Source organism: Coptis chinensis, chromosome 1 (assembly GCF_015680905.1).
Source record: "Coptis chinensis isolate HL-2020 chromosome 1, ASM1568090v1, whole genome shotgun sequence".
Taxonomy (NCBI): Eukaryota; Viridiplantae; Streptophyta; class Magnoliopsida; order Ranunculales; family Ranunculaceae; genus Coptis; species Coptis chinensis.
The window spans coordinates 9,274,681-9,298,212 of NC_141456.1; the positions used below are offsets into that span (position 1 = coordinate 9,274,681).

At 37.6% G+C, this 23,532-nt stretch overlaps 4 protein-coding genes across 7 annotated transcripts; 3 read left to right on the plus strand and 1 right to left on the minus strand.

The window, feature by feature from the left end:
• Positions 1–439: 439 nt before the first annotated feature.
• Positions 440–7,992, minus strand: LOC147521940 (uncharacterized). Of its 2 annotated transcripts, XM_086589584.1 has the most exons (7): positions 7,878–7,992; positions 6,901–7,784; positions 6,518–6,700; positions 5,004–5,826; positions 2,863–4,841; positions 2,156–2,751; positions 440–1,028 (listed from the first exon to the last, which is right to left on the minus strand). In XM_086589584.1, the coding sequence occupies exons 2-7, from the start codon at positions 7,742–7,744 to the stop codon at positions 999–1,001; spliced, it is 4,455 nt and encodes a 1,484-aa protein (XP_086445710.1). In that variant the 5' UTR covers positions 7,745–7,784; positions 7,878–7,992; the 3' UTR covers positions 440–998. The 2 variants fall into 2 exon arrangements, with proteins under 2 accessions (XP_086445710.1, XP_086445714.1); XM_086589588.1 differs by lacking the exon at positions 7,878–7,992 and having other exon boundaries at positions 6,901–7,798.
• A 65-nt stretch (positions 7,993–8,057) lies between these two features.
• Positions 8,058–11,066, plus strand: LOC147521941 (tropomyosin). 3 transcript variants are annotated; one of them, XM_086589598.1, is made up of 3 exons: positions 8,058–8,244; positions 8,305–8,461; positions 10,712–11,066. In XM_086589598.1, exons 1-3 carry the CDS (start codon positions 8,131–8,133, stop codon positions 10,906–10,908), a joined length of 468 nt encoding a protein of 155 aa, XP_086445724.1. In that variant the 5' UTR covers positions 8,058–8,130; the 3' UTR covers positions 10,909–11,066. The 3 variants fall into 3 exon arrangements, with proteins under 3 accessions (XP_086445724.1, XP_086445732.1, XP_086445736.1); XM_086589606.1 differs by lacking the exon at positions 10,712–11,066 and adding an exon at positions 9,438–9,794; XM_086589610.1 differs by lacking the exon at positions 10,712–11,066 and adding an exon at positions 8,572–8,852.
• Positions 11,067–12,794: 1,728 nt separating this feature from the next.
• Positions 12,795–17,946, plus strand: LOC147521942 (putative methylesterase 11, chloroplastic). The gene is made up of 6 exons (XM_086589618.1): positions 12,795–12,920; positions 13,007–13,451; positions 14,227–14,463; positions 15,302–15,445; positions 16,132–16,263; positions 17,048–17,946. Exons 2-6 carry the CDS (start codon positions 13,041–13,043, stop codon positions 17,318–17,320), a joined length of 1,197 nt encoding a protein of 398 aa, XP_086445744.1. The 5' UTR covers positions 12,795–12,920; positions 13,007–13,040; the 3' UTR covers positions 17,321–17,946.
• A 1,754-nt stretch (positions 17,947–19,700) lies between these two features.
• LOC147521943 (uncharacterized) lies at positions 19,701–23,381 on the plus strand. Its single transcript, XM_086566774.1, has 6 exons — positions 19,701–19,998; positions 21,063–21,481; positions 21,638–22,101; positions 22,191–22,890; positions 22,981–23,176; positions 23,245–23,381. Exons 1-6 carry the CDS (start codon positions 19,701–19,703, stop codon positions 23,319–23,321), a joined length of 2,154 nt encoding a protein of 717 aa, XP_086422900.1. The 3' UTR covers positions 23,322–23,381.
• The last annotated feature ends 151 nt before the right edge of the window (positions 23,382–23,532 follow it).

Sequence of the window (23,532 nt, forward strand, 5' to 3'; positions counted from 1 at the left end):
GAGTTCATCTACCACAAGGATATTCTGGTCCGAAAATAAAAAAACAAACCCATATTCTCTCTCTTTCTTTTTATTTTCTTTTTGTGTTTGATTTTCGGACCATTGGATCTCGGATCCAACGGTCTCGGAACACTCATCTTTCTTGTGGATCTGGGCTACCACGAGGGAGAGAAATATATAATCACCAACTCTGCTTTCAAAATAGCTAGGTAAACGGGCCTAATCCACGGACAAGAAGGTACCGACCAATGCTATCCCTTCAGTGAATTTTTGAAATTTTGATTTGACTCCGTCTGAGGCGACCGGTGATCCCTCTGAGCTCATTGAAAATGTTGGTCCACAACTCGACATACAAAAACCATTCTTTAGTAGAGATACCATTTCGTCATGAATCGCTAATACAACTTCAAATGAATTACTCGACATACCATTAATAAAATACAGCTAAGATATTATTGTTATTACAAAGTGTACAGTTTTCAAAATGTACAATTTTCACGACTCACGAACATACCAATTTAGACTCCAAGAAACATATTACAAAGGGGGCCGAGGTGGTGAAGGTTAAAAAATGGAAAAAGATTTGCAGCAAACAGGTTACTGACCTTTCCTCGTCATTTTCACCAATAGAGAGGGAAAAAAAAAAATCAGCATCAAGCTTTCTATTGGATTAAAAAAAAATACAAAAAAAAAAACTAAATGCCAAGTTAGTGACGTGAGCTAATTTACAAACAAAAACCATTTTATCATTAAAATCAGAAACGGAAATGCACCATCATGATCAGCTGGGTTACATACATGTTTGGGAGCTCCCTAAAAATTCTGCTGCTTCAAAGGGCTTCTTCACTCTATTTATCAGCACAAAGACCTGTTTATGAAAATCAAAATTCTGAACACCACAGGTTCTGACGCCTTCCCACTAACCAGGCCTTCGACATCATCTCCTCCCACAATTCTTGAGGCAGTGCAGCTGGCCAACAACATCTACTTTCACGCTTTCACTGTTTTACATACTTGTCCACATAGCCCTGCAGAGGAAACTGTGAGTTGACTGAAAATGTTCTATACAGAAAGTCCGATATCCAATCAAATTAAACAAAATGCCAAAGGACATCCAATCATGTTTCACTAAAGAATGGATTTCCAGAGAAGCCTTTGATACAATTAATGAAAAAGTACAGTCAATCAGTTTTCCCATATTTTGTCAGCTCCCAGTAAAAAAAATCAGCTGAATTAAAAAGATAATTACCAAATACCTTCTTCCTCAGTGCACCTGATAAAAATTAAAAAGAATTCTCTAGTGTTACGAAATGGTTAAAGCTCCATCACAGTATTACACAATTTCCATGGGGTACTTTGGTAATGTCAGTCAATTGACTAATCTGAATACTCGGTGTTTCCTTGAGAATCAACTACATCAGCCACTGGCTGAGATGGTTATTATTTATTCGTTATTTATCGGAAAGTTGAAGGGATCATACCATATGGTCTTAGTACCCTTCAGGTAGCATTTTAAACAAGGCATCAAAACACTAAGATCATAGCAAAATCCAATACGTAAAGGCTACCTGCTAATAAGTTTTTCCTTTTGATACGTAAAAATTAATATATTAACATAATCAAAGGATTACAACAACTGAATTATCAGCCAGAAGCTAATTCTTCAAGAACAACACCCCACCCCAACATCGCTATTACACCCCTAAAGCTAAGAAAGAAAAACAAAAAACACCCACAAGACCCCCAAAAAACAGAAAAGCAACAATAACAGGTACCCAATTTGGGACTAATAACATGTATAAACTTTTGATTGGTATAGAGAATATTTTATCAAATGAAAGCAAAGTAGGTTCAGAAGACCCACAAGTACAAGAATCATATATAAAAAAAGAAATAGAAATGAGAAATACAACCGGAAGCACATAATACTTAGCAATAGCAAAAAAGTAACTGATTGAGTCACCAGCTAAGATTTCGCAAACTAGAGTCCAAGTATTCCAGACTGCAGGTGTGTGTATGTGTATCAACTATTATTTTTTCAATGTGTATCAAGTATCAACTACTCGACTGTTAAATATAAGTGATGCAAGAAAACCCACCTAGTTGCATGTCAGTATGTTACAGGTCAAAATGTAATTATGGCACAGATACTTACCATTACAAGTTTAGTCAATTTCCGCTGCGATGACTCAACATATTGATTTACTTTTGCTTGCCCCTTGGGTATCTGATGATTTTTCATAGCTCCAGATACCTTATCCACAGTTTTCTTGACAATTGTCTTGAATGCCTCCTTGCTCATGTTCCCCTGTCGCCATGACGGCTTTAGTACATCTTTCACAAAATCTGCAAGTGCGACCTTAAAAAGCTTCATCGAACGGGAATCCTTGCTTTTTTTGCTCTTCCCTTTGGATTGGACTTGATCAATTTCAACATCTCCTTCGGCTGTCTCTCCTATATCAACCGGATTGTCACTCCCACTCTCCATAGCACCAGCTTCTGTATCTAATGCATTCTCACCAAATTCATCATTTTCTGCGGATGAAGTTACTGCAGCAATTGCACTCTCTCTCTGTTCCTTCTCTACTGTGTTAACAGTTACATGTGAATAGTTGAATTTGGAGATAGATTGAGCAGCGGACAACATGCTTATGACATCGCCAGTGATCTTTCCTCCTTCAGCATGGTCAAACTTCCTTGATGTTTTTGAAAAAGGCTCAATACTGTCAAACAGTGGATCATATGGGTCGCCTGCGATTGATCCAATCAGGAGGTTAGAGTGGGTGGTTGAATAAGCCTTCAGTAGATACATTTTAAATTGCACACTCAGTTTTCTAAAAGCAACAGTTTGCAATGACATACCTGACCTAGGTAAGGTCTTCCCCACAGACCGGCTAGAATCTGGTGGTGAGGCCTGGCTCAGACCAAATGAATCAAATCTACTGACATGATTTTTGATATTTTCTTGCTTCGAATTGGAGTCATATTTGGAACTGCCAGGAGGATTTTCAAAAGTTGACGCGAATGGATTATGGTGCGCTGAAATTCTAGACACTCCGGAAACAGATAACTGAGATGGTTTACTGTCATCCACAAAGCTCAGGGGATATCTCCTTGAAGGTGGATCAACATGTTCAGCAGAGCCCAAATTTGAAGTAAAATTACTTGCCCCAGGCCACTGCGTACCAGAAGTTACTTGTTGCTGTTGCGTGAAAGGAATAGCTCTAGGCATACCAAGATTTTCACTTGAGAAAGATTTATGACATGAATTGCCGTCTGGGAACGCCTGCAACTGCCTTGCAGGTGACTCATATTGATAAGGCACAGCCTGAGAATGCATGTTGTCCTGGGAAATGAAACCAGTGAAAGTCTTCTGACTTGGCAATGTCTGAAAATTCTGAGAACCATCACGGACCTGAAGTGGGAAACAGTGTTCTTCTCCAGTTCGAGGCTGAGAATGCAAAGAAGAGATTTGTTGAGGATCGGTGTACAACCGCTCTCTGAGGACCTTGGGGTCTTCATATGGTTGGTTCTGCTTGATACCTTCAACATGACTTCGCTCTCCATGTTGGTAGGGCCTCAACAAAGGCACACAATTTTGTTGAACCTGTATCTGAGTAATACCCTGGGTGTTACCAGCCACAGAAGAATTTGATCCATGCACATATGCTGGTGGTGGAGGAGGAGGCAGAGAGGTCCAAGAGGGTATTGATGGAGCGGACAACTGCGAGTACTGGCCACTTCGTGGAGTCTGATAAGTAGGATACATTTGGGCATTGACGACTTGAGAAGGAGGAGGAAAGGATGACTGAGAAGGCTGAAACTGGAAGTTTTGAACAGATAGATTAGACTGCAAGTCCCTAGGTGCTAGATGTTGAGGTGGAAAACCCTCGAGAGAGAAAGGACAGGCTGTAGCTACACTATTTAGACCAGACTGGCTCAAATAAAATGCATCTTGACGTGGCTCGGTAGTAGAACTCTTATTCAGATGCTGGTTGCCAGTGATAAGCTGATCTTGAAAAGTTATGGATGTCTGAGCAGGGTATGACTTCTGACCATGAAGAGCAGTAACATTGGATTGTGAGGCCTCAATATTGGTGACCTTGGCTTCCGACGAGTTAAGAACTTCATTTTCTGTCAAAGAAAGCTCACTTGGAGGCCTGCCAGGGATCTCTTGCGTCTCAGCACGAGTCATAGGTTGAGATGCCCCCAAAGACTGGTTAACCTCCACTGGCAACTTAAAATTTTCATCATTTTGAAGAGCATTGGGCATCTCTTGAACTTCCCGATTTTCCGACTCTAGCTTAATTTCCTTATGAAAATCAGATTGATTGACTCCTGAAATAACAGTAGTAACTAATTGACCACTTTCGACTGAGGTGCCAGGCCAAGAATAATCTTCAGAAGGACCTGCATCAGTTTTGTCATCCAAGCCCCCATCTTTGGGCGGATTAGTGCTGCTTGCAGACATATCACTGCAAGACATTGCTGTTCTCTTTACATCCTCTTCTAAGGTATCATGTTCATCTTTTGTAGGTACTATATTGACCCCGCGCTTCTCAACAGAAGAACACAAATCTCCACGTAGAACTGAGTTTCTCATATCATGTGGAGCTCCCACAGGCTGCTGCTGTCTCCCTTTATTACGCCTGGCACCATCATCAGTTCCTGTGCCATGGTGTAGATAACGACAAGATGCTCCACGATAACATCTTCCTCGAAGAAAATCAAAGCAAGGATCTCTATCCCGTCTCGTTTTCTCCCCAGAGAACTCCCCCTTGTGCCTAAAGGCAGAAGGAGACCTGCTCCTGGTCCTGCTCCTTCTCTTTCTGGGTGACCAACTGAAAACAATAACTGAAACTTTTAAATAGTTCAAATGGCTTTCGACAAACATAGGAAAAATGACTAACAAAAATTAAAGCTAACAAAAGCATAGAGGAATTTTCTTCCAAATCTTCAACAAATAATTTCAAGTACAAGGATAATTGTAAAGAACAACATACCTGCGAGAACGGTTTCGCTTCTCGTTTCTCCTACGTGGACTACGGCTCCTCCTCCTCCACCTATCCAGGGGAGATCGACTTCGACCTCTCCTATAACGCCTCCCACCATAGTGATCTCCATCAGAGTCACTATCACCGACACCTTCTCTGACAGTTCTACCGAACTCATCAACTTTATGGGCAGCTGAACCCTGCTTCTCACCTCCCTTATGTTTTTTACCACGACGAGAGTCACCTACAAAATCACTTTGCAAAGAATGTCCATGACCCAGATCATTAGATGTTTGACATTCACGATTGTCATCTTGAAGCTCTCTAGTTTTGGCAATTGTGTCCAGTGGCCCAGAAACTATGACAGTAGCCTCTATCACTTTAAGTGTTTCTGTAGGCCTGCTTGATATTGTGGATGGTCTGTCAGTAGGACAGAACAAACTTGACTCCTTGTGAGAAGTAAATCCCTTTTCAGACATAGAAGTGCTGTAGGAAGCTTTATCCATTTCCAGGTTGGTCCCCGCTTCTGTAAGCAAACTTTTACCACCTTCTGTAAATGAAGGGGAAACCCTCTCAGGACTGACATCTTCAAAAGACAGCCCATCATCAACCTCACCACTGTCATCAGAGGCATAGTTTTGTATATGCTTAAATGGGCTTCCGATATTTGTAACCGATTCTGTGGCCTCCTCATAATTGCTAAATGCCGCACCAGCAGCTGGCGAAACTTTAGGCGTACTTAAATCTTCAACCGGATTAGTAGATTTTTGGGTGACAGCCAAGGTGCATTCAGAAGCTCCAGCTGACCTCTGCAATGGGATGTGATCATATTCTGGAAAGAGGTCTATCCTATTAGAAAATAAAAATGCAATACCAAACAACAGTTGGCAAGGGAAAAAAAGGTATTGGCTATTGTGTGCACGTGTCAAAGAAAAATCATCAGCATAGACTGCAAGTAACACTTATAATGAGAAATGCATTGAAAAAGAAATGCAATGCTTAGATTTGCCAGCTGATCAATGCCAACGATTGAGAGGGGCAAACATCTCAGCAGGCAAGTCCAAAGGGTGTTCCAAGAAATCTTAGGTTTGATTCCTTTTTACCAATCTCATTTTAGGTTTGGGTTTGTCAGGTGGGGTTCAGTGAGGTGAAAAGTAAGGACGATTCTTGTGTTTTTTTGTTTTCATCTGCTGTTCACATCCATACAATGACAAAAAGCAAAATGTGTTTCAAAATACCACATTATTTGCTAACTCTCCTACACATATGTAGCTAATTAACAAATAATAAACCAGAAAATCATAAACACCACAAAAGGAAGTAGGTACTCAAGCAAAATGGGGTTGTTTGTTTTCACAAAATCCCTGTGTCTTGAGCACAACTTGCAAACGTGAATAAGCTGTTAATTACTATAATTCTTCATGCAAATCTAATTTTACAAATAACACAAAACAGCTGTGAACCACACAAGAGAAGTGCAAATAAAACAAGCTAGCAAACAAGTAGCAATAAGAAGTCTTGACCTCTTTCTTCCCTTGCCGACACTGGGATCTCATAACTTGATTCAATTCCCGGTGATACATACTGGACTATTGGATCATCTGTCGAACGCTGATTTTCAAGTTCCTGGTTTTCCACTGTAAGTACCTTATTATGCATGGAAACAGACTCTTTCACAAGGTCTTCGTTGGGATGCTGACCCTCATCTATAGACAAATCAACCACACAGAGAAATGCTTGGAGTCATGAAATATAATGGACATATTACAGTATCGTTGTAAATGCAGGAGAAAAAGTAATCCTAGACGTCTAAATTCCATATAATGCTATCATTCCTAAATTCTTTCAAAAAGATTGCAATGGTGAAAGAAAATGAAACGGTGTTAATTGCGATAAAGGCACCGACCTTCCATATCCATGTCAGAATCTGCAGGTGAGTGGGATGTATCTTCATTTGCATACTGAACTTGTGAAGGCCTTGACGGCGAACAACTTTTCTCAGACCGAGTATGCTGTTCAGATTCCATTAGACACTTTCTTTTCATCCATTCAAAATATTCATTTGCAATAGCAGCTTCACTACCGGGCTCACCACCAAACAAGAATGTAAATCTGGGATTTCCATGTTCCTTCCTACGGGTAGTTACTTCGAACTCAGGTCCATTCTTAACAATGTACTTGCATAACACTTCAACCTGTTTGACAACTTCTTCTGCAGCTGGCTTAAGTGGAGGAAGATTCAAAGGAGTATGTGGTTTTGATGACAGCCTGTCCTCCACTACCGACACAGGCAAATCACTTGAGGTAGAAGCTGAAACAAGTCCTTTATCAAGAACCCTCTTGGTAGAAGCATTTACGGACATAAAAGAAGAATGGGCAGAAAAGGGCGAAGGAGGGGAGGGTGGAACAGGTGGGGGAGAAGAGGGTGGAGGTGGAGGTGGTGGTAATGGTGGAGGAGGCATGGAAGGAGCTTGCGGAAGAGGAGTGATAGGAAGAAAGCTACAAGGTGGGGGTGGAAATAGCAGATGTCCAGGGTGGTGGTTTACATATGGCATTTGGGCAGGGTTTGGAGGTGGAAAAAACCTCATTGGATGTTGACCTCGAACGCTCTCTTGGTTGATTGGAGAGTTTATATACATGTAAGGTTGAGATGGTCGTGGAGGAGGTTGGTATACACCTGAACGGGGTTGATGATTGTTATTTATAACAGGTGCCTGAAAAGGAGGATGTCCACCACCTTGCCCATACATTTTCACTTCAATCTCACTAATCCCACATCACAATTCTTTCCTGCACGTCACAAACTAATCAACTTCTTAAACAATAATAACAATAATAATTAAACTCAAATCTAATACACACACACGTGGCATCAAAAATTACCTTCTTCTTCTAGATTCGAGAGTGTAAGATAAACCCTAACGAATTTCTTTCTTTCTTTCTTTCTTTTAATTATTATTTTTCTGTTATATGGAGAGAGAGAAAAGAAAAAATGATTTCTTAATGGGCTTTTTTATGTATGGGCCCAAAGCCCAAACTATATATGTATAGTAAACAGTTTTAAAAAAAAAAAAAAAAAAAAAAAGAAGAGAAAGGAAACGAGAGATGGGGAGCGGCAATAGTGAATTTAACAGAAATGGGATCTAATCTTGACTCACTACAAAAACTAGTTGTGAAAAAAGCTGTGTTCGTTGACGATGAAACTTTCTCTAAAGCGTCACTTAGCTCTCAACAAGCTCGAACCATCAAGGTACTTTGAGTTTTCTAGAAATTTTATTGTTATTTTATGTAATTATTAATATGATTTCAGGCACTTGAACAAAGGGTGGAGACATTAGAAAGGGAGGTTGATGCTGCAATTACAGCTGCTGCACGTGCTCGGTCTGACAAACGACAAGCTGAAGTAGCACAGAGAGCTGCTGAGTTAAATGCACTTGAAGTTACTAGAGAACTTGAGAACACAACAAGTATGTCTTTGCTCCCAACTCTTTATGTTCATTCAATCATTCAATCTTGTTGCATATAATTGGAGACTATAAATTCTTTTTATTGTCTTTCAATATATATCCACTGTTAGGTGATCCTGATTAGGAGTTTAGGACCGCTTTTGATCTACTTCAGTTTTGGATCCTCACAGTCAAACCATAACCAATATTCTTGTAAAAGGAAAACTTTATTGAAGAATCAACAATCAACATATTTGGATCACTTGCGAACCACTATATTATGGGAATGGAGCATTTTTATTTGGTGATCAAAGATCACAGGAGATTGAAAAAAGCTTCACTACCTACCTTTAGTTCTTCAACTACACAATGATGCATGTGGTGTGGCTTGCGACTTCCCATCTTTTACAGCGTAAGATTCTCTTATCATCATGGAATCTTAGTGTTTAGCTGTTTAGGGAAAGTAGCAAATCTATATTATACAACCACAAATAACAGCTCCTATAGGTAAACTATGACACCATGTCCAGGTTTTGTGAAAATGATGTGCTGGGACCACATAACTATCCCATCTTCTACCTGGTGACAGGCATTGCAAATAAAATTTCAGCAAATAGGTTCCTGTATAACCTCTAAAGAGGTTGAGTGACCTCTCTATGATTTTAGATACTTTGTTTCCAATATATGTCCTTTAAACCTCCACCCGATTTCACGAGCGCCACTTATAGTTGACCAAGAAATCACTGTTTGGGAACCCAGGACGGGGGATTAAAGATAAGATTTAGAGGAGGAAAAGACCTATTTTGGTTAGGTGATCTTTTAAAAAATTTGTGAACATGACCTTCTAGTTTGAAGTACGTGGTATTGTCTATGAGTCTATGACCGTCTAATAGACCTTTTAGGTCAAGTTCAACAAGCCTTCGGTATGAGTTGCAGGAGGGAAATCAGTTGTCACATGGCACATAACATTAATATATCAAGATTCTTTTTTCTGCAGAGGTGTTTGAATTACACATGGAAGAGCTGAGAGCAAAGCAGGAGGAGATTTCAAAGAGAGACAGTGATATTAAACTCTTAGAAGCAATAATTCAGACACTAGGCGGGAAAGAGTCATCTACAAGTTGATATTTGATATCTGAGTGTACATATATCCTTGTATTTTGGCCTGATAGTGCGAAAAAGAATTCTTTGTTGTGTGTGTATTTTTTGTGTTCCTCCATTAGAAAGTATAGTAGAGATGTGCTTCTTTGACATTGAGGTGGATTAACTTGTCATCTTAGTATTTCTGTCGATGATGTGCACTGATAATGAGGCTTTCCTTTCGGAATACTGAAAGTGAAAAGATTCCATCTGCTGTTCTGAACTTCTGACTTTTTTTTATATGCAAATGTATATTTAGGTTAAGTAAGGAGTGTCTAGGGTTCTTTTAGAATTTTAGGAGTTGTGATTGGTAGCTCTTGGAGTCTGTTACAGTCCAATTTTCACTTAACTACATAATGTACGCAAGCAAATGTTGGCCTAGATTTTCTCTTCATTTAGGTTCTGACCTGAGTCATCGGAATCAATATCCTTCAGTGAGCACCAGGGCATGTGAAAGAGTTATCAGAAAGTATATGTGATACTTTGGTCTATAATCATTTTGTTCCCCATTTTTGTATGTGGCGAACTTGTATGCTACCTAACTGCCTTATAAAGACAAAGCTCGTTGATTCTTTCTGGTGATTGCAATTTGGTGCTTAAGGATAGACATTGAAAAGTTTTTGATAAGATGCTCGGCATTATTGTATAGAATGAATGCATATTAGAGTCCTTTGAAGCGTCAATGCTGGAGTTGGAATCTGATTTTATGGGTCACTGCACACTGTTTTGTTAACATTCCAGTTGAACTTGAACCATGACAGACTTGCAGTTATAAGCAGAGTCACATTTTGCATTCAAATATTTCACTGTAAAGCTGACTACCCTCTGAGTCACAGCCTGTAGTTTAACTGCAGACTGGATTTTCATGTACCTTCTTTCAGTTCTTTGGAACAAATTAAAAGAAATGGGCATTCTTTATTTCTTTTTACACCCCTGCATTGCATGTATAACGAATGTGTTCAAAATGAAGGGGCAGATCAAGTCAATGGTTAACACAATCGTGCTCAATCAACTTACAAACTAGTCATTTTCACTGTAATAAGTCTGTATGAAGTATGCAGTGAGAATTCTGGCAAATCCTTTGTTAGATTACCCTTTGCAATTGAGATTTTGAGTTGTGCAAACCTGCAGATGCAAAGTTGAACACTGCGGTGCAGCTTTCAACCCCAAGCCCAACCCATGAAACAGGACAGCACAGGGTTCCATACCCAAGTAAACTGGGTGAAAACCTCGCAAAGTTGCAACTCTGTGAACTCATCCTTGCAAAGTTGCAAGAACCTTGGATTGCTGACTCACTTCTTGCCCACTGTGTCCGTAATCATTATTAGTGAGGTGTAAGATCCACTGTTTGTTAGGCTATTGACAAATCATGTGCTTATGATAATATGATATTACGGCATGATCATCGGTTGGAAAGGAATGATTGGATCGGATCGGATCCATGTGCAGAACACCTTCAAAGTGAAGCTAAAATTTGATCCGCACTCTTCCATAGGTGTTTCTTTGTAAGAGATCTACTGGGATCTTGTGCATATCATGCGTACCATGATTTTCTCTACTTCCTTCTTACCACTTGGTGTCCATAAAAAAGTAGTAACAGACTAACAGGTAACAGCACATGATTCTTGTGGTAGTTGATGCATTTTCCTTCGGTTATAAATGTGGTCCCTTTACGGGATTCATGAAGTTCCCAATTCACCTGGGGTGTCAGGGTGTGGTCATGCCACAAGAAATTATATCTGACATTAAGCTAATTAGTTTAAAAACAATGTGGTAAGAGAGATTATAAACTTAGGTGTTTGTAGGCTTGTAGCACTGGATGTTGTAGGTTTTTGTCTCATCCAGTTCAAAACACAAAAATATTTGCAAATTAATACACCGTGGTTAGGACTTAGGAGATACATCTCTTGTTATGTTCATCATCCTTCAAAATTAGGGTCATAGAAGCGGGTACTTTATTTAAAGTTACATACACACACCAACTTGGAACTTGGAAATTTGCACAGCATGTGTGGGAATTTAAGTAAAGACTTCAACCACTTCTTTCATCGCCATGCTTTAAAAGTACAAAAGTCAAGCCGTGATTTATTTTTCTAGCTCTGGCGAGCTATCTCATTTTTCGCAATTGATTGTTTTGATTTTTAATTGACAAATGCATATGACCAACCCTTGTGATCCAACTTAAAACGCTGTATGACGTACACACTATCAGGCTAGCCGTCCATGTCACTTAACACAGCTTAGTGTCAACATTAAGTGCAAGATCGATAAGATAGGTTCTTGTTGATGCCAACCTCTTAAATCAAGTCGGCAAAATGAAGATGGTCGACTTTAGTTCTTTTCAAGATAGCCATAGGCCATAGCCCATAGCCATCAAGAGTCTAAGAAAGGCTAACCGGTTGGTGCATACTAATATCGTAACTATTTTCTAGCAAGTTAACTCGTTATCTACCAAAAAAACTAATAGATAACAACGAGCCAAAACAGGCATCAACATTAATTTATTAAGCTTATTATATGATTAATATGATTTATAAAAAGAAACGGCGACACCAACTTCTTAAACATGTATAATGCATTTGATGTTAAAAAAACTTCCTCATTTCTTAAGTGTATTTTTTTTCCTCTCTTATTATCTGATTCTTGTTGGCTCAGCTGAAGTATATGCATGGGCGGATCTAGGATTGCCACTCAAGAAGCGTTGTTACAACTAAAATACACCGTAAACATTTAAGATTACCATTTAAAGGAATGTTACAATTAACATACACTACAAATATGTTTTTGGGAGAATTATATACACTATTATAATTAGTATTTTTTTTTTCGACGGAAAAATTAGGTGTGTTGCAGCACACCCCCGCCTCGATCCTCCCCAGAGTATATGTATGCAGTATCCCAGAGTATATGTATGCAGTATGCATGATCGATTAAAATTAAAAAGATGTGCGAAAGTGTCTGCAGTCAACTTGACAAAACATTTCACTTCTCTCCCATTTTATAAGCATATATGTGCGAAAGTATGTATGACGTTTTTATAAAATATACCAAAACGTTCCGCGCTGAATGATTGAAAATATATTCGCGCACATCATCCAAATTTAAAACTATCTTAATCCCATGGAATACTGTTAACATCAAATATATATTATTTTAAATTATTTCGATAATCTGAAAAATGGACTTTCTTTGAGTTTAATACCCACCATTTTGTCCTATATTGAGTTGCTTATATACACCTCAGGACATCACTATCCTCCAAACTAGTACCTATATATATATTCGTGTTTCCAGTAGTGGGCCCAAGTCCACACACTCCTCGTTCGTCACGACCACCAAAGTGCTCAACCTCATTTCTCTTCAACTCTGTATGTGTTTTTTTATTTATTTGCCTTGAACTCATTTTTTCACATTTGTATGCAGCAGCAGCAGAAGAAAGAATGGGAAATCTATTCTCATCATGTCACAGATCACCAAAGAAACTAAAAAAGAAGAGAACAACAACATCACCATCACAAACTTCAAAACGTTTCTCAAACAACAACAACAACAACAACAACACACACCAACTGGAATCATAACTGGTAGTAGTAACAGTAACAGATGGAACAAGATTCGAGGAAGTTCTTCAAAGAAAGAAAAAATGGAAGACGAGTTAATACATGAACAAGCAATAGCAGCTGCACTTTTATATCAACACCATCAACAAAATGGAACTTTACCACCCCTTCCACCTTTTGACCGTTCTTCTTCTTTAAGGTACCCAAGTCCTGGAATAACTTCAAAGAAACAGTCTTTGCCTAGAAGTTCTAGTTCTAGACCCAGGTCTCTTACTGATCCTCTTGTTCAACCTCATCAGCTTGTTAATCAGGTTGGCCTTTATTTTTTCATCACTTTTCTCAGTAAAGTTTTATTCTTTATTGCCCTTATCTTTATGGTTGATTGGAAGTTTACCATTTTTAGGAAGAAAGTAAAGTAAGTAGCAATTTTGTTATTTTCAAATAGAAACTACTGTTGTTGATGCTAGATTGTGTGTTTCTATTTTTTGTGTACTTTCCTTGAATATAATCATGAAAAATAGGTTTGAAAAGTTTGATTTGATAAGGACATATAATTGGGTTTACTGTTTACATATGGTTGTTGTGTCTTTATGGCTTTTGTTGTTAGAGGGATAAGAAAAAAGTGTCTACTAGTTGGCTTCATTTATTGATCAAATCTGAGTTTCTGGGTTCACAGAATGTAATTCATGTCTATTTTAATATTGGAAAGGGTCAGATTTTTGGGCCCAAGCCCCAATTATGAGCTAGGAGGGATTTACCTTGTGCAGAATTTATGCTTTTGTTCTGTAAGCATTATTTTGAACTGAGGAGGTAGTTTGATGGTTTGTATTTATTTATGGTGGTTTAACCGTTAAGTGCTCATCAATGTACACTAAGCTGTATATACTCAAACTTCCTCTTATACAAATTGCTATATAGATAATGAATAATATAAGCTCAAGTCATTTGTTTTCACTCACCAAATTGGCATTAGAGATCTTTTTGCATCAATTCTGATCGCCTTGTACATGCTGCAGTGGTGAAGCATTTATGACAATTAATTTCTCACTCTTATTATTTATTTATTTTTTTGTTTGTTTGAAACAGGAAATGAAGATTGAAGAACTGGAGACCAGCCATTTTGTCCTTGTACATGGAGGAGGCTTTGGTGCTTGGTGTTGGTACAAAACCATAACACATTTAGAGGAAGGAGGGTTCAAAGTTGATGCTATAGACTTAACTGGTTCAGGAGTTCATTCGTGTGATACAAATAGCATTACGAGTCTTGCTGAATATGTAAAGCCACTCACTGATTTCCTCGAAAAGCTTGGAGAGGGCAAAAAGGTTCATTCTGATTTTTCTTAATTAATTCTTTAAATTATTAATATTATTGTTTTTTTACTTCTCTGTGACTCGTATATACTTTCAAGAAACCCGCTATTTAATTTGTATTCTAGTCTTAATTCACTAGCGATATTTTAGATCCTCTCTTTCACATTATTACGAAAATTGAAAATTTATGATGTTATCAGCAAGGCGGTACACTTATAAAATTTCATTATCTAAGATAATATGGAAATCTCTACTTACCAATAAAATATTAGTTTATTCCTGGTAGTATAGGTTTCTGCTTGAATATCTTTTGTGATGCCTTATGCTAGCGTGCAGTGAGTACTGAAAGTATTGATATTTAAATGATCATCTGATATAAATGGTCAGCAAACTGTGTACACTGAACAGTTTTCTCTCTGACTCATATTTCATGGCTATGGTACCCATTTATCAATTGGGGAAAAACATTATGGAGTTATTACCTTTACAAGAGATTTGCCATTCAACTATGAGTAAAAACTGGGAAGAGACCAACTCCTCATAATTCGTTTCAATTTCACATGCCTGCATGGCTTTCCTATCTTGTTTTTCCTTGAATATTGTCAATCTCATAAAGCACTTCTGGAAATACATATTCAAGTAAAACAACAAGAGGCCAAGAACTGATTAATTTGTCTTATATGTGCTTGTGCATAAAGCTTTTCGAACACACAGATTAGGTAATTCCAAAATTGAACTTGTTCATTATCACAGTGGGTGGAGGAGCTTCATAATTTGTTAGTGTAGTTTTTTTTTTTAACGTACAAAGTTTCACATTTGTGGTTTATCATATATATAAATGTTGGTGCAGGTGATTTTGGTCGGGCATGATTTTGGTGGTGCATGTATATCATATGCCATGGAGTTGTTCCCATCCAAGGTTGCAAAAGGTGTTTTTATTGCTGCAGCAATGTTGCTTGACGGACAAAGTCTTCTTGATATGTTCTCCCGGCAGGTTTGGCTTCACTGATTGATATGTGCTATCTGGTGTTTCAAGTTGCTTTAGAAAGTTAAGAGAATGTCTAATGTTAGTGTTTGGTAAATGCATGGCATAGTATGTCAAGTTACTCATAGATGATTATTAATATTTGCTTGAAATCAGTTCTGTGCATTTGCCCCTAATATTAGAGAGATTTATTTGGAACTAGTAGTAGCATTACATTTGCCATTTAGAGCCCTTCCTCAAGTATCTGTTTGTGGGTTTACTTGAATCTAAATTTCACATGTTATCCCAACAACACATGGATTGGAAATTTAGTTACATTGCTTTATTTACAAATGCTTGTGAATCTATTAATCACTGAATTTATGCTGGTTTGTTACGTTCCCATTTGGAAAAAACTCACATTGACAACATTGATATCCTATTTAAAAGTCCAAGGGGATGATTATAGTTAAATGTTTGTTCACTTTTTGTATTTGCTTGTAGTAGTATACTAATATGTCGAGGCTATTGGTAGTTTTGGCCTTTGGGTGATTCATTTAGTTCTGTTTTTCAGGACTACAAGGGTAATGTCTTATAACTCTGAGATTTTTAACTTACTATGATATGTCGAACATAGTTTTATGTTAAGGTATTTATGGATGTGGAACCACAATATCATTGTTATTAGTGACTTTTGTATTCTATTTGTTTTACAGGCAGATTCAAATGATCTGATGAGACAGGCTCAGATATTTAATTATGCAAATGGAAATGATCGTCCTCCCACTGCTATTGATCTCAACAAGTCATTATTGAAGGACTTACTATTTAATCAAAGTCCTTCTAAGGTATGCCTTTCTTTCGTTTGCTTGTACAAAGTTGTGGACTTGTGGTGGCTCAAAGTCTGAAATGTTCATAAGATTTTATTTTCAATATATAAAATTCAGGCCTTGCTGCTTAACAAGCTTTAAATGGGCTCTTTTGGCTGTTCTTTGTTGTCTATAATTAGCCATAGTCAGTATACCAATCGTTTGCCATTGTGACCAAATAGTGTGTATCTGCTGCAGTAGTTTGGTGGTGCAGCCTATTCCCAATTTACACACAACAGTGAACAGTCATGTAAGAATCAATTTTGGGATATGAATGGGTTGGAACTCTTTATTTGCCAAGTAATAGTACATGTAGGGATCCTAGGTTAAGAATCAATATAATAATCTAGAAGATGCAAATCTTTGGTTAGGGGCTAAAACATACTTTTTATTCTTATAAGCACTTTGTGTGGATGGAAATACATTATGAGCTGATTCCAATTCTTTTTTCTTTTCTCCCTTTAGGTATTTTTTTTTCAGTTGACAAAAACAAATACATATATGAAACACGAGATATATTTTGTTCTCTTTTTCTATTGATATATACAAGTAAAATGTACTTCATCCACAAAAAAAGTTAAATAACAAAACAAAAAAATGAGGACAATGGTACACTCAAATCCCGCCCTATCTACATTAAAACTGTTTCTTGTTAGGTTAGATGTCCTGTTTTTTTGGAAATACCCAGTTTTTGGTTGATATTTTAGTTTTTGTTCCTTCGACTCGTATTATAGTGATTAACTCCTCTTTTTCTTTTTGTTAGGATGTTGCATTGGCTTCAGTTTCGATGAGGCCGATTCCGTTTGCGCCAGTTTTAGAGAAGCTTTCTCTTTCTGATAAGAACTATGGATCTGTCAGGAGATTTTATATAGAGACTACTGATGATGATGCCATACCGCTAACTCTACAACAGAGCATGATAAATGCAAATCCTCCAGAACGGGTCTTCCTTCTGAAAGGCTCCGATCACTCACCTTTCTTTTCAAAGCCGCAAGCCCTGCACAAATTCTTGATGGAGATCTCAAAGATCCGATAAAGTGAAATTTAGGGACTCACTGGTATATGCATGTAAAGGTAAGCAGAATGATGCTGCTTTTGTGAGTCAGTTTCTGCTTGATCATGCATATGCCATTGGATATTACGCCGAGTAACATATTCATTTGTTGAAAAAAATCATATTTTGTATGAGTACGAGATTTGTATATATGTTGCAACCATGCTTCACCAAGGATACAAGCATGTGAATCATTTTCCACATTATTGACTTCCAGCCAAGGCAGTTCAGTTTGTTTATCAAAGAGATACTGCATTGTGGTTGAAAGAGGTATATCTTCTGGTTATGCAAGTGCTGTTGTTTGGATTACCTGAAACTAAGCAGTTGTTGTTGAGTTGACAACAACTTTGACGAAGCTGTAAAAGAAACGATGGTTCACAGACGCCATTTGGATTTGAGGTGCCTAAATGGGTACAACGCTATTTATTTGATTATAGCATTTACTTCATCACTGTTCAAAAGGATTTTCTTGGAGGGGACATGCATTTTAATATTCTTGAGCTTTTGGTAATGTAAAAACAGTTCTGGCAGACCATAACGTGTGTTGATTCAATGACATTTTCTTGGACGGTGAGTGAATCGTAATGCTGTAAACATTGGCTTGGTTATTTAATGTTGGTCAAATTTGTGATTCAATTGGGTACAAAAAGGTTCTGAGCTACACTAACTCTCTACCTGCGTTATGTCTCCAGTCTAGTCCAGCTGGGTTGGTCGCCAATATATGGACTGGGGAAGAGAAAGGAGGTACAGCCCTTTAAATACACTGGAAGGGTTAGTGAGAATACACATGGTACTTAATAAGTTAATAGATAGCACCCCTGGTGGTCAGGTGGATACAAATAAGTACAGTGAGAATGTGAGATTTTCTTTTGTTACTCAGGATCGTGACCAGCCAACAACACATACTTCTACTCCTTGATCTAGTATTTCATCACTTTCCCTCGCCTCATTTCATCCTATCACTTTTGCCGGGGTAGTTACTATTTTCAGTGGACAAATTAGTGCTTCTAGTGCCTTTAGGTGAACCGTGTTTTTCTTTAGCAAAAGGCAAAGACAATATCTACTTATCTAGCAAAGCATCAGCATCAATTTTGTTTAACAATGATTAGTACTGTGAAGATGAGTTATTAAAATAAAAAGTTCTTGTGAGTCGACGTGAGAACCACTATGTCTTTTCTCTTCGTCTTTTTCAACATTGATATAGATAAGAAAAAAGTCTTTTAGATTGTGGCCGAACAATTCGATACCTCCATTTGATATTAGGGTCTTTTAGGTATTGGTCCTAACTGATAATAGGAAATTAGACATTAAGGACTAAATAATGTGTATTTAGGGATTGACCCTAGTTCTGTCTGTGGACCAGTTACACCGTGAGCAATCTGTTTATATTTGTGAGATGCCTATGATACCCTTCCATGTGCGCTGCATGTGAGCATTTAGAATCAGTATTAGGTCACACATGTCATGCGTGCAGTGCTTTAATCTCGTGCCGTCTATCTCGCACATATCTCGAGGAATCAAACACAAATAAACCACGAAATTGATGGATCTAATTAGGGTTTTACTTCGTTCACACTCATCTGAACCTTACCTCCCACAATCTCTCAACCATTTTCTTATATACGAATTGAAAGTTGGTTTTACGAAATAAAGTGAATGCTATCTCTTGGAAACTTCTTGGAAGCCGAAATACTTTTAAAAAAACAATCTCGCATGTAAGTATTCGATCTAATTGTTTGCATTCTTCTTCTGCATGTTTTTGCGTGTTGAAAACTTGTTTTTAAAGACTTGCACCACTTCAAATTTTGAGTCCAATTTTTAAACCCAATTTTTAATTGATGTGGTAGGACCGAACCCTAATTGTTTATAAGAAATTGGGGTTTTTTTTTTACTAATTCTTTAATTGGCACTGAATATTCTTTAATGGGTATATGGCCCCCTTAATTAATATATATGTTTGTCGGGTACCCTTGTTTGTCAATTGATGTCTGTCATTGTATATTTGATAATTGTATATTGGGTACCCTTGTAAATTACTGTATATAGTTGTGTAAGTGTGATAATTTCTTTAAGTGTTATATTACTGTATATTTGATATGTGTAATTTAGTCATTGTATATTTGATATGATGAAATTTAGTCATTACACATTTCATAATTTCATCACACTTTGATAAATGACTAAATTACTGTATATAATTGTGTTTATACATTATGTGATATTAAATTGTGTGAAATTATGTGAAATCATTAATTAAATTGTGTTATTTCCAGTGGTATGTATGGCTCGCGACTTATTAGGTGTAAGAAAGTTTATTATCCATTATGGGGATGTTGGGGAAAACCGAATTAGGATTTTGAAGATGTCTGACTATAAGGGTGGGAAGATAGAGAAATGGGAGTTAAATGGGGATGAACTCTCTTTTATGGATCTAAACAAGGATGTGAACAAGTTGTTGGGTCTAGGGGTGAGTCCTTGTTCATTTGTTGATATTGCATGCTTGATTGGTGGTGATTTGTGTAAGATTAAAAGTGATCAAGTACTTATGCATTTGTGGAATCTTATGAAACCTGGAAAAGACAATAAGTTTCATCTATTTCTGTCTTCTACAACTGGTCCCCCTCCACAAGTGTCCCCTATTAGGGCTGGCAATGGGTCGGGTAAGAACCGATACCCGATCCGATCCGAACCAATAAAAGCGGATCTAGGACAGGTAGTTAGCATATTGGATCGGTTCTGGGTCTTGAAAATCGATCAGAACCAGACTCTTATTGGATTGGTTCTGGATTAAGTATGTACCGAACCGTTATAGGCCTGATCCGATTAAAATTTTTAGTCTTATTCTTCCTAATTTTCCTCCACCATATATTTCTATTACCGTAACATTACAATATTTAAAGTTCCAAAATAAGATATGCAAAATACATATGTAATATTATTATATGTTTTTTACATAACAAAAAGATGGTTTCTATCTAAAGGAAAATCCTTCCTTACAAATTTGGATTTAAAATCATTCATTATGCCTTTTGGATTTGTGTATCCTGTTTTTGTGTTTAGCAAAAAAAATTATTTAATATTTATATAACGAAAATTAGGATCCAATTATAAAGAACTCGGTTCACCGGATTGAAATTGAGCTTATTGGTTCTTAACGGATCGGATCCGGAATCAAAAAAAAAGTTTTCGGTTCGGTTCTAGTTCTCTAACTCAAATATCCGTTCGGGTCGGGTCCGATTCTGGTCTGTATTGTTGAAAAGCATATCGGTTTTGGATTTGCATATATCCGGACCGATCCAACCCATTGCCAGCCCTATCTCCTATCACTTTAACCCTACCATTATCTCCTCCAGCAACAACACAGAATCCTACCACTCTAACCCCACCATTATCTCCTCCAGCAACAACACAGAATCCTACCACTCTAATTCCACCAAAACATAAGGGGTTAAGCAGAAGTGATGGGGTTATTAGGAGGTCACCTAGGTTGAATAAAGGGCTGAGTCAATCCCTATCTCATATTCCCAAAGTTAATGTTGTGTATGATGAGGGTATACCGTCACAAATTGATGATGCAGTATTTGCAATTTCACCGGATATATATCTGATTTTGTTGAAGTTGATATTGAAGAAGAAGAAGAATCTGAAAGTGGAGATGATGGGGGGGATGAATATGCATATAGTTCAAATTTTGGACCATTTATGAGTGATTGTATTTGAGGAGATGAGAGTGACAGCTTGGAAGAGGAATTTGTGACAAATGCTGAGGATAATGCAGAAGAGAATGGTGATGGTGACATGAGACCACCACCTGTTGTGAATGCTGATGTAGACATTTCTATGTTGAGCAATAACATATTTGAAAAAGAAGAAATGGAAAAGGTTACAAAAGATCATGTAGACAGAATGGCTAGCTTAGCTTTAATTCCTGGGATGACATGGCCTACAATAGATGATTGCAGAGAATTTTTTAAGAATCTAGCTATAAAAAACAAGTTTAGTTTCAAACCACAGAAAAATGATAGAACAAGGTACATACTAAAGTGTATAGATGCAGAGTGCAAGTGGGGGATCAATGCAACTGTTATTGGTAATGGGTACACTTTCCAATTGAGGAAGTTTTGTGGTGAGCACACATGTCAGGCAAATGAGAAGGATATGTACAAACAATGCATAACTCCATGGGTTGCAAATGCCTTGGAAGATGAATTTAGAACACATCCCACTTACAGGCCTGAGGATATTCAAGCTGAAATCATGTCAAGACATGGTGTTCACATTTCTTATTGGACTGCCTAGTCTGCAAGAGTGAAAATTCTGGAAAATATCAATGGAAACTATGAGGAAGGGTATAGGTTACTGCCAGAGCTTTGTAGGCAAATTCAGAACAAAAATCCTGGGACCATTGCAAGATGGTTCTATACTAAGAATACAAGAGAGTTTGTAGGTGTGTGCATTACCTTTAAGGCATCAATTGATGGGTGGTTGGAAGGGTGTAGACCAATTCTTGGTCTTGATGGTTCATTTTTAAAGGGAAAGTATGGTGGGTGTTGCTTGTCTGTTATTGGGCTTGATGCAATGAATGGCTTGTTCCTAATTGGCATATACATATGTCAAGGTGAAAACAAAGCCAGCTGGCAGATGTTGTTGAAACTTCTAAAACCTGACCTTGATCAGCACAGGAAAAAACTCACATTCATCTCAGACAGACATAAAGGACTGATACCAGCTATGCATGCATACTTTCCAGACTCTAACCATAGGCAATATTTCCTTCATTGATTAAACTGATTCTAAGTGTAAGTAACATTTCTAATTAACATTTGTAACTAATATATTATTATGTCAACAGGTTTTGCTTCAGACATATGTTTAAATTTTTTAAGAAAGTGTTCAAAGGTGATATGTGGGAGAAACTTGCATGGGATGCAGCCAGAAAGTACAGAATGGCTTCATTTACAGAGAAAATGGGTGATATAGTGAAGACAGATCAAAAGGCAGCTGATTGGTTAGATTTAGAAGAAAGAAGTTGTTGGGCTAGAGCTTACTTTGACCACACCTGTAAGTGTGATGAAATTACCAATAATTTCTCTGAGTCATTTAATTCCTGGATTCTAAAAATGAGAGACAAGCCCTTAGTGCACTTTGTAGACATGTATAATCTTTCTCTTGTGAAACTCATGTATGATAGGATGATGGTGTCTAGGGAGTTGGGTGATTATGATGTTGTAGTTCCAACAGTTCTTCATATTATCAAGAAGAGAGAAGCTAAGTATAAGAATTATAAAGTTTCTGGGGTGTCAGACCATATCAGTTTAGTTCAAAACACAAAAAATAAGAAACATTATTGTGTAGATTTGGAGAAGAAAACATGTGAGTGCATTGTCTGGCAGATGTCAGGAGTTCCTTGTGTGCATGCAATATGTGTGATCAGACAAAGAAGAGATAAATGGAGCAAGTATTGTAGTGAATACTTTACAGTAGAGGCATTCAAGTCAACTTATTTTACTCACATACATCATATTGCCAATCAGGAAGATTGGGAGATAATTGTAAGTGTTCTGTTTTTTGTTTTTTGTTTTTTTGAAGTTCATAATTGTAAGTAAGTTCATTTCTTTGCTCACTTCATTTGTTTTTTCAAGATTGATCCTGAGGATTTGGTAAACCCTCCTGAATTTAAACCCCAAGTAGGAAGGCCCAAGAAGCAAAGAATCAGAGATGAAGATGAACCTGAAGCAACTAGTAAAGTATTAAGAAAATGTGGCAAATGTGGTGAGTTAAATCATAATACAAGGACATGTGATGCAAGGAAGAATGGAACTAGGCCAAAGAAGAGAGGTAAGAAAAGTGAACATTTGTATATTTGTCCCAACTTATTGGATTTTAACATTTTAATCATGTAACAGCTAAGAAAAGCATCATTCAAGATGAACTACAAGGCAATTTCCAGCAGCAACAAGAAGCAGCTCCTCCAAGTGTGTAGCAGCAAGTTCCACCACAACAGCAACATGCTCCAACAAATGTGCAGCAGCAGGCTCCCCCAAATGTGCAGCAACAAGTTCCACCACAACAAAGGCCGGGCTTCCCCCCCAAATGTCTGCAAAGAAGAGCTCCCCTAGCAACAATGAAAAAGGGCTACTAGATCCACAAGAAGGGCACCACAACAGCAGCAAGTTCCACCACAACAGCAGCAG

Coding starts and splice junctions, on each gene's coding strand:
- LOC147521941 (XM_086589598.1), top strand. CDS start 8,131: ATGGGATCTAATCTTGACTCACTACAAAAACTAGTTGTGAAAAAAGCT. Junction 8,245..8,304: donor AACAAGCTCGAACCATCAAG/GTACTTTGAGTT, acceptor ATATGATTTCAG/GCACTTGAACAAAGGGTGGA. Junction 8,462..10,711: donor AGAACTTGAGAACACAACAA/GTATGTCTTTGC, acceptor GCAAACCTGCAG/ATGCAAAGTTGAACACTGCG.
- LOC147521942 (XM_086589618.1), top strand. CDS start 13,041: ATGTCACAGATCACCAAAGAAACTAAAAAAGAAGAGAACAACAACATC. Junction 14,464..15,301: donor AGCTTGGAGAGGGCAAAAAG/GTTCATTCTGAT, acceptor ATGTTGGTGCAG/GTGATTTTGGTCGGGCATGA. Junction 16,264..17,047: donor TTAATCAAAGTCCTTCTAAG/GTATGCCTTTCT, acceptor TCTTTTTGTTAG/GATGTTGCATTGGCTTCAGT.
- LOC147521940 (XM_086589584.1), bottom strand. CDS start 7,744: ATGTATGGGCAAGGTGGTGGACATCCTCCTTTTCAGGCACCTGTTATA. Junction 5,827..6,517: donor GTCGGCAAGGGAAGAAAGAG/GTCAAGACTTCT, acceptor ACCTCTTTCCAG/AATATGATCACATCCCATTG. Junction 4,842..5,003: donor AAGCGAAACCGTTCTCGCAG/GTATGTTGTTCT, acceptor TATTGTTTTCAG/TTGGTCACCCAGAAAGAGAA.
- LOC147521943 (XM_086566774.1), top strand. CDS start 19,701: ATGTCTGACTATAAGGGTGGGAAGATAGAGAAATGGGAGTTAAATGGG. Junction 19,999..21,062: donor TAGGGCTGGCAATGGGTCGG/GTAAGAACCGAT, acceptor GTATTTGAGGAG/ATGAGAGTGACAGCTTGGAA. Junction 23,177..23,244: donor AACTAGGCCAAAGAAGAGAG/GTAAGAAAAGTG, acceptor ATCATGTAACAG/CTAAGAAAAGCATCATTCAA.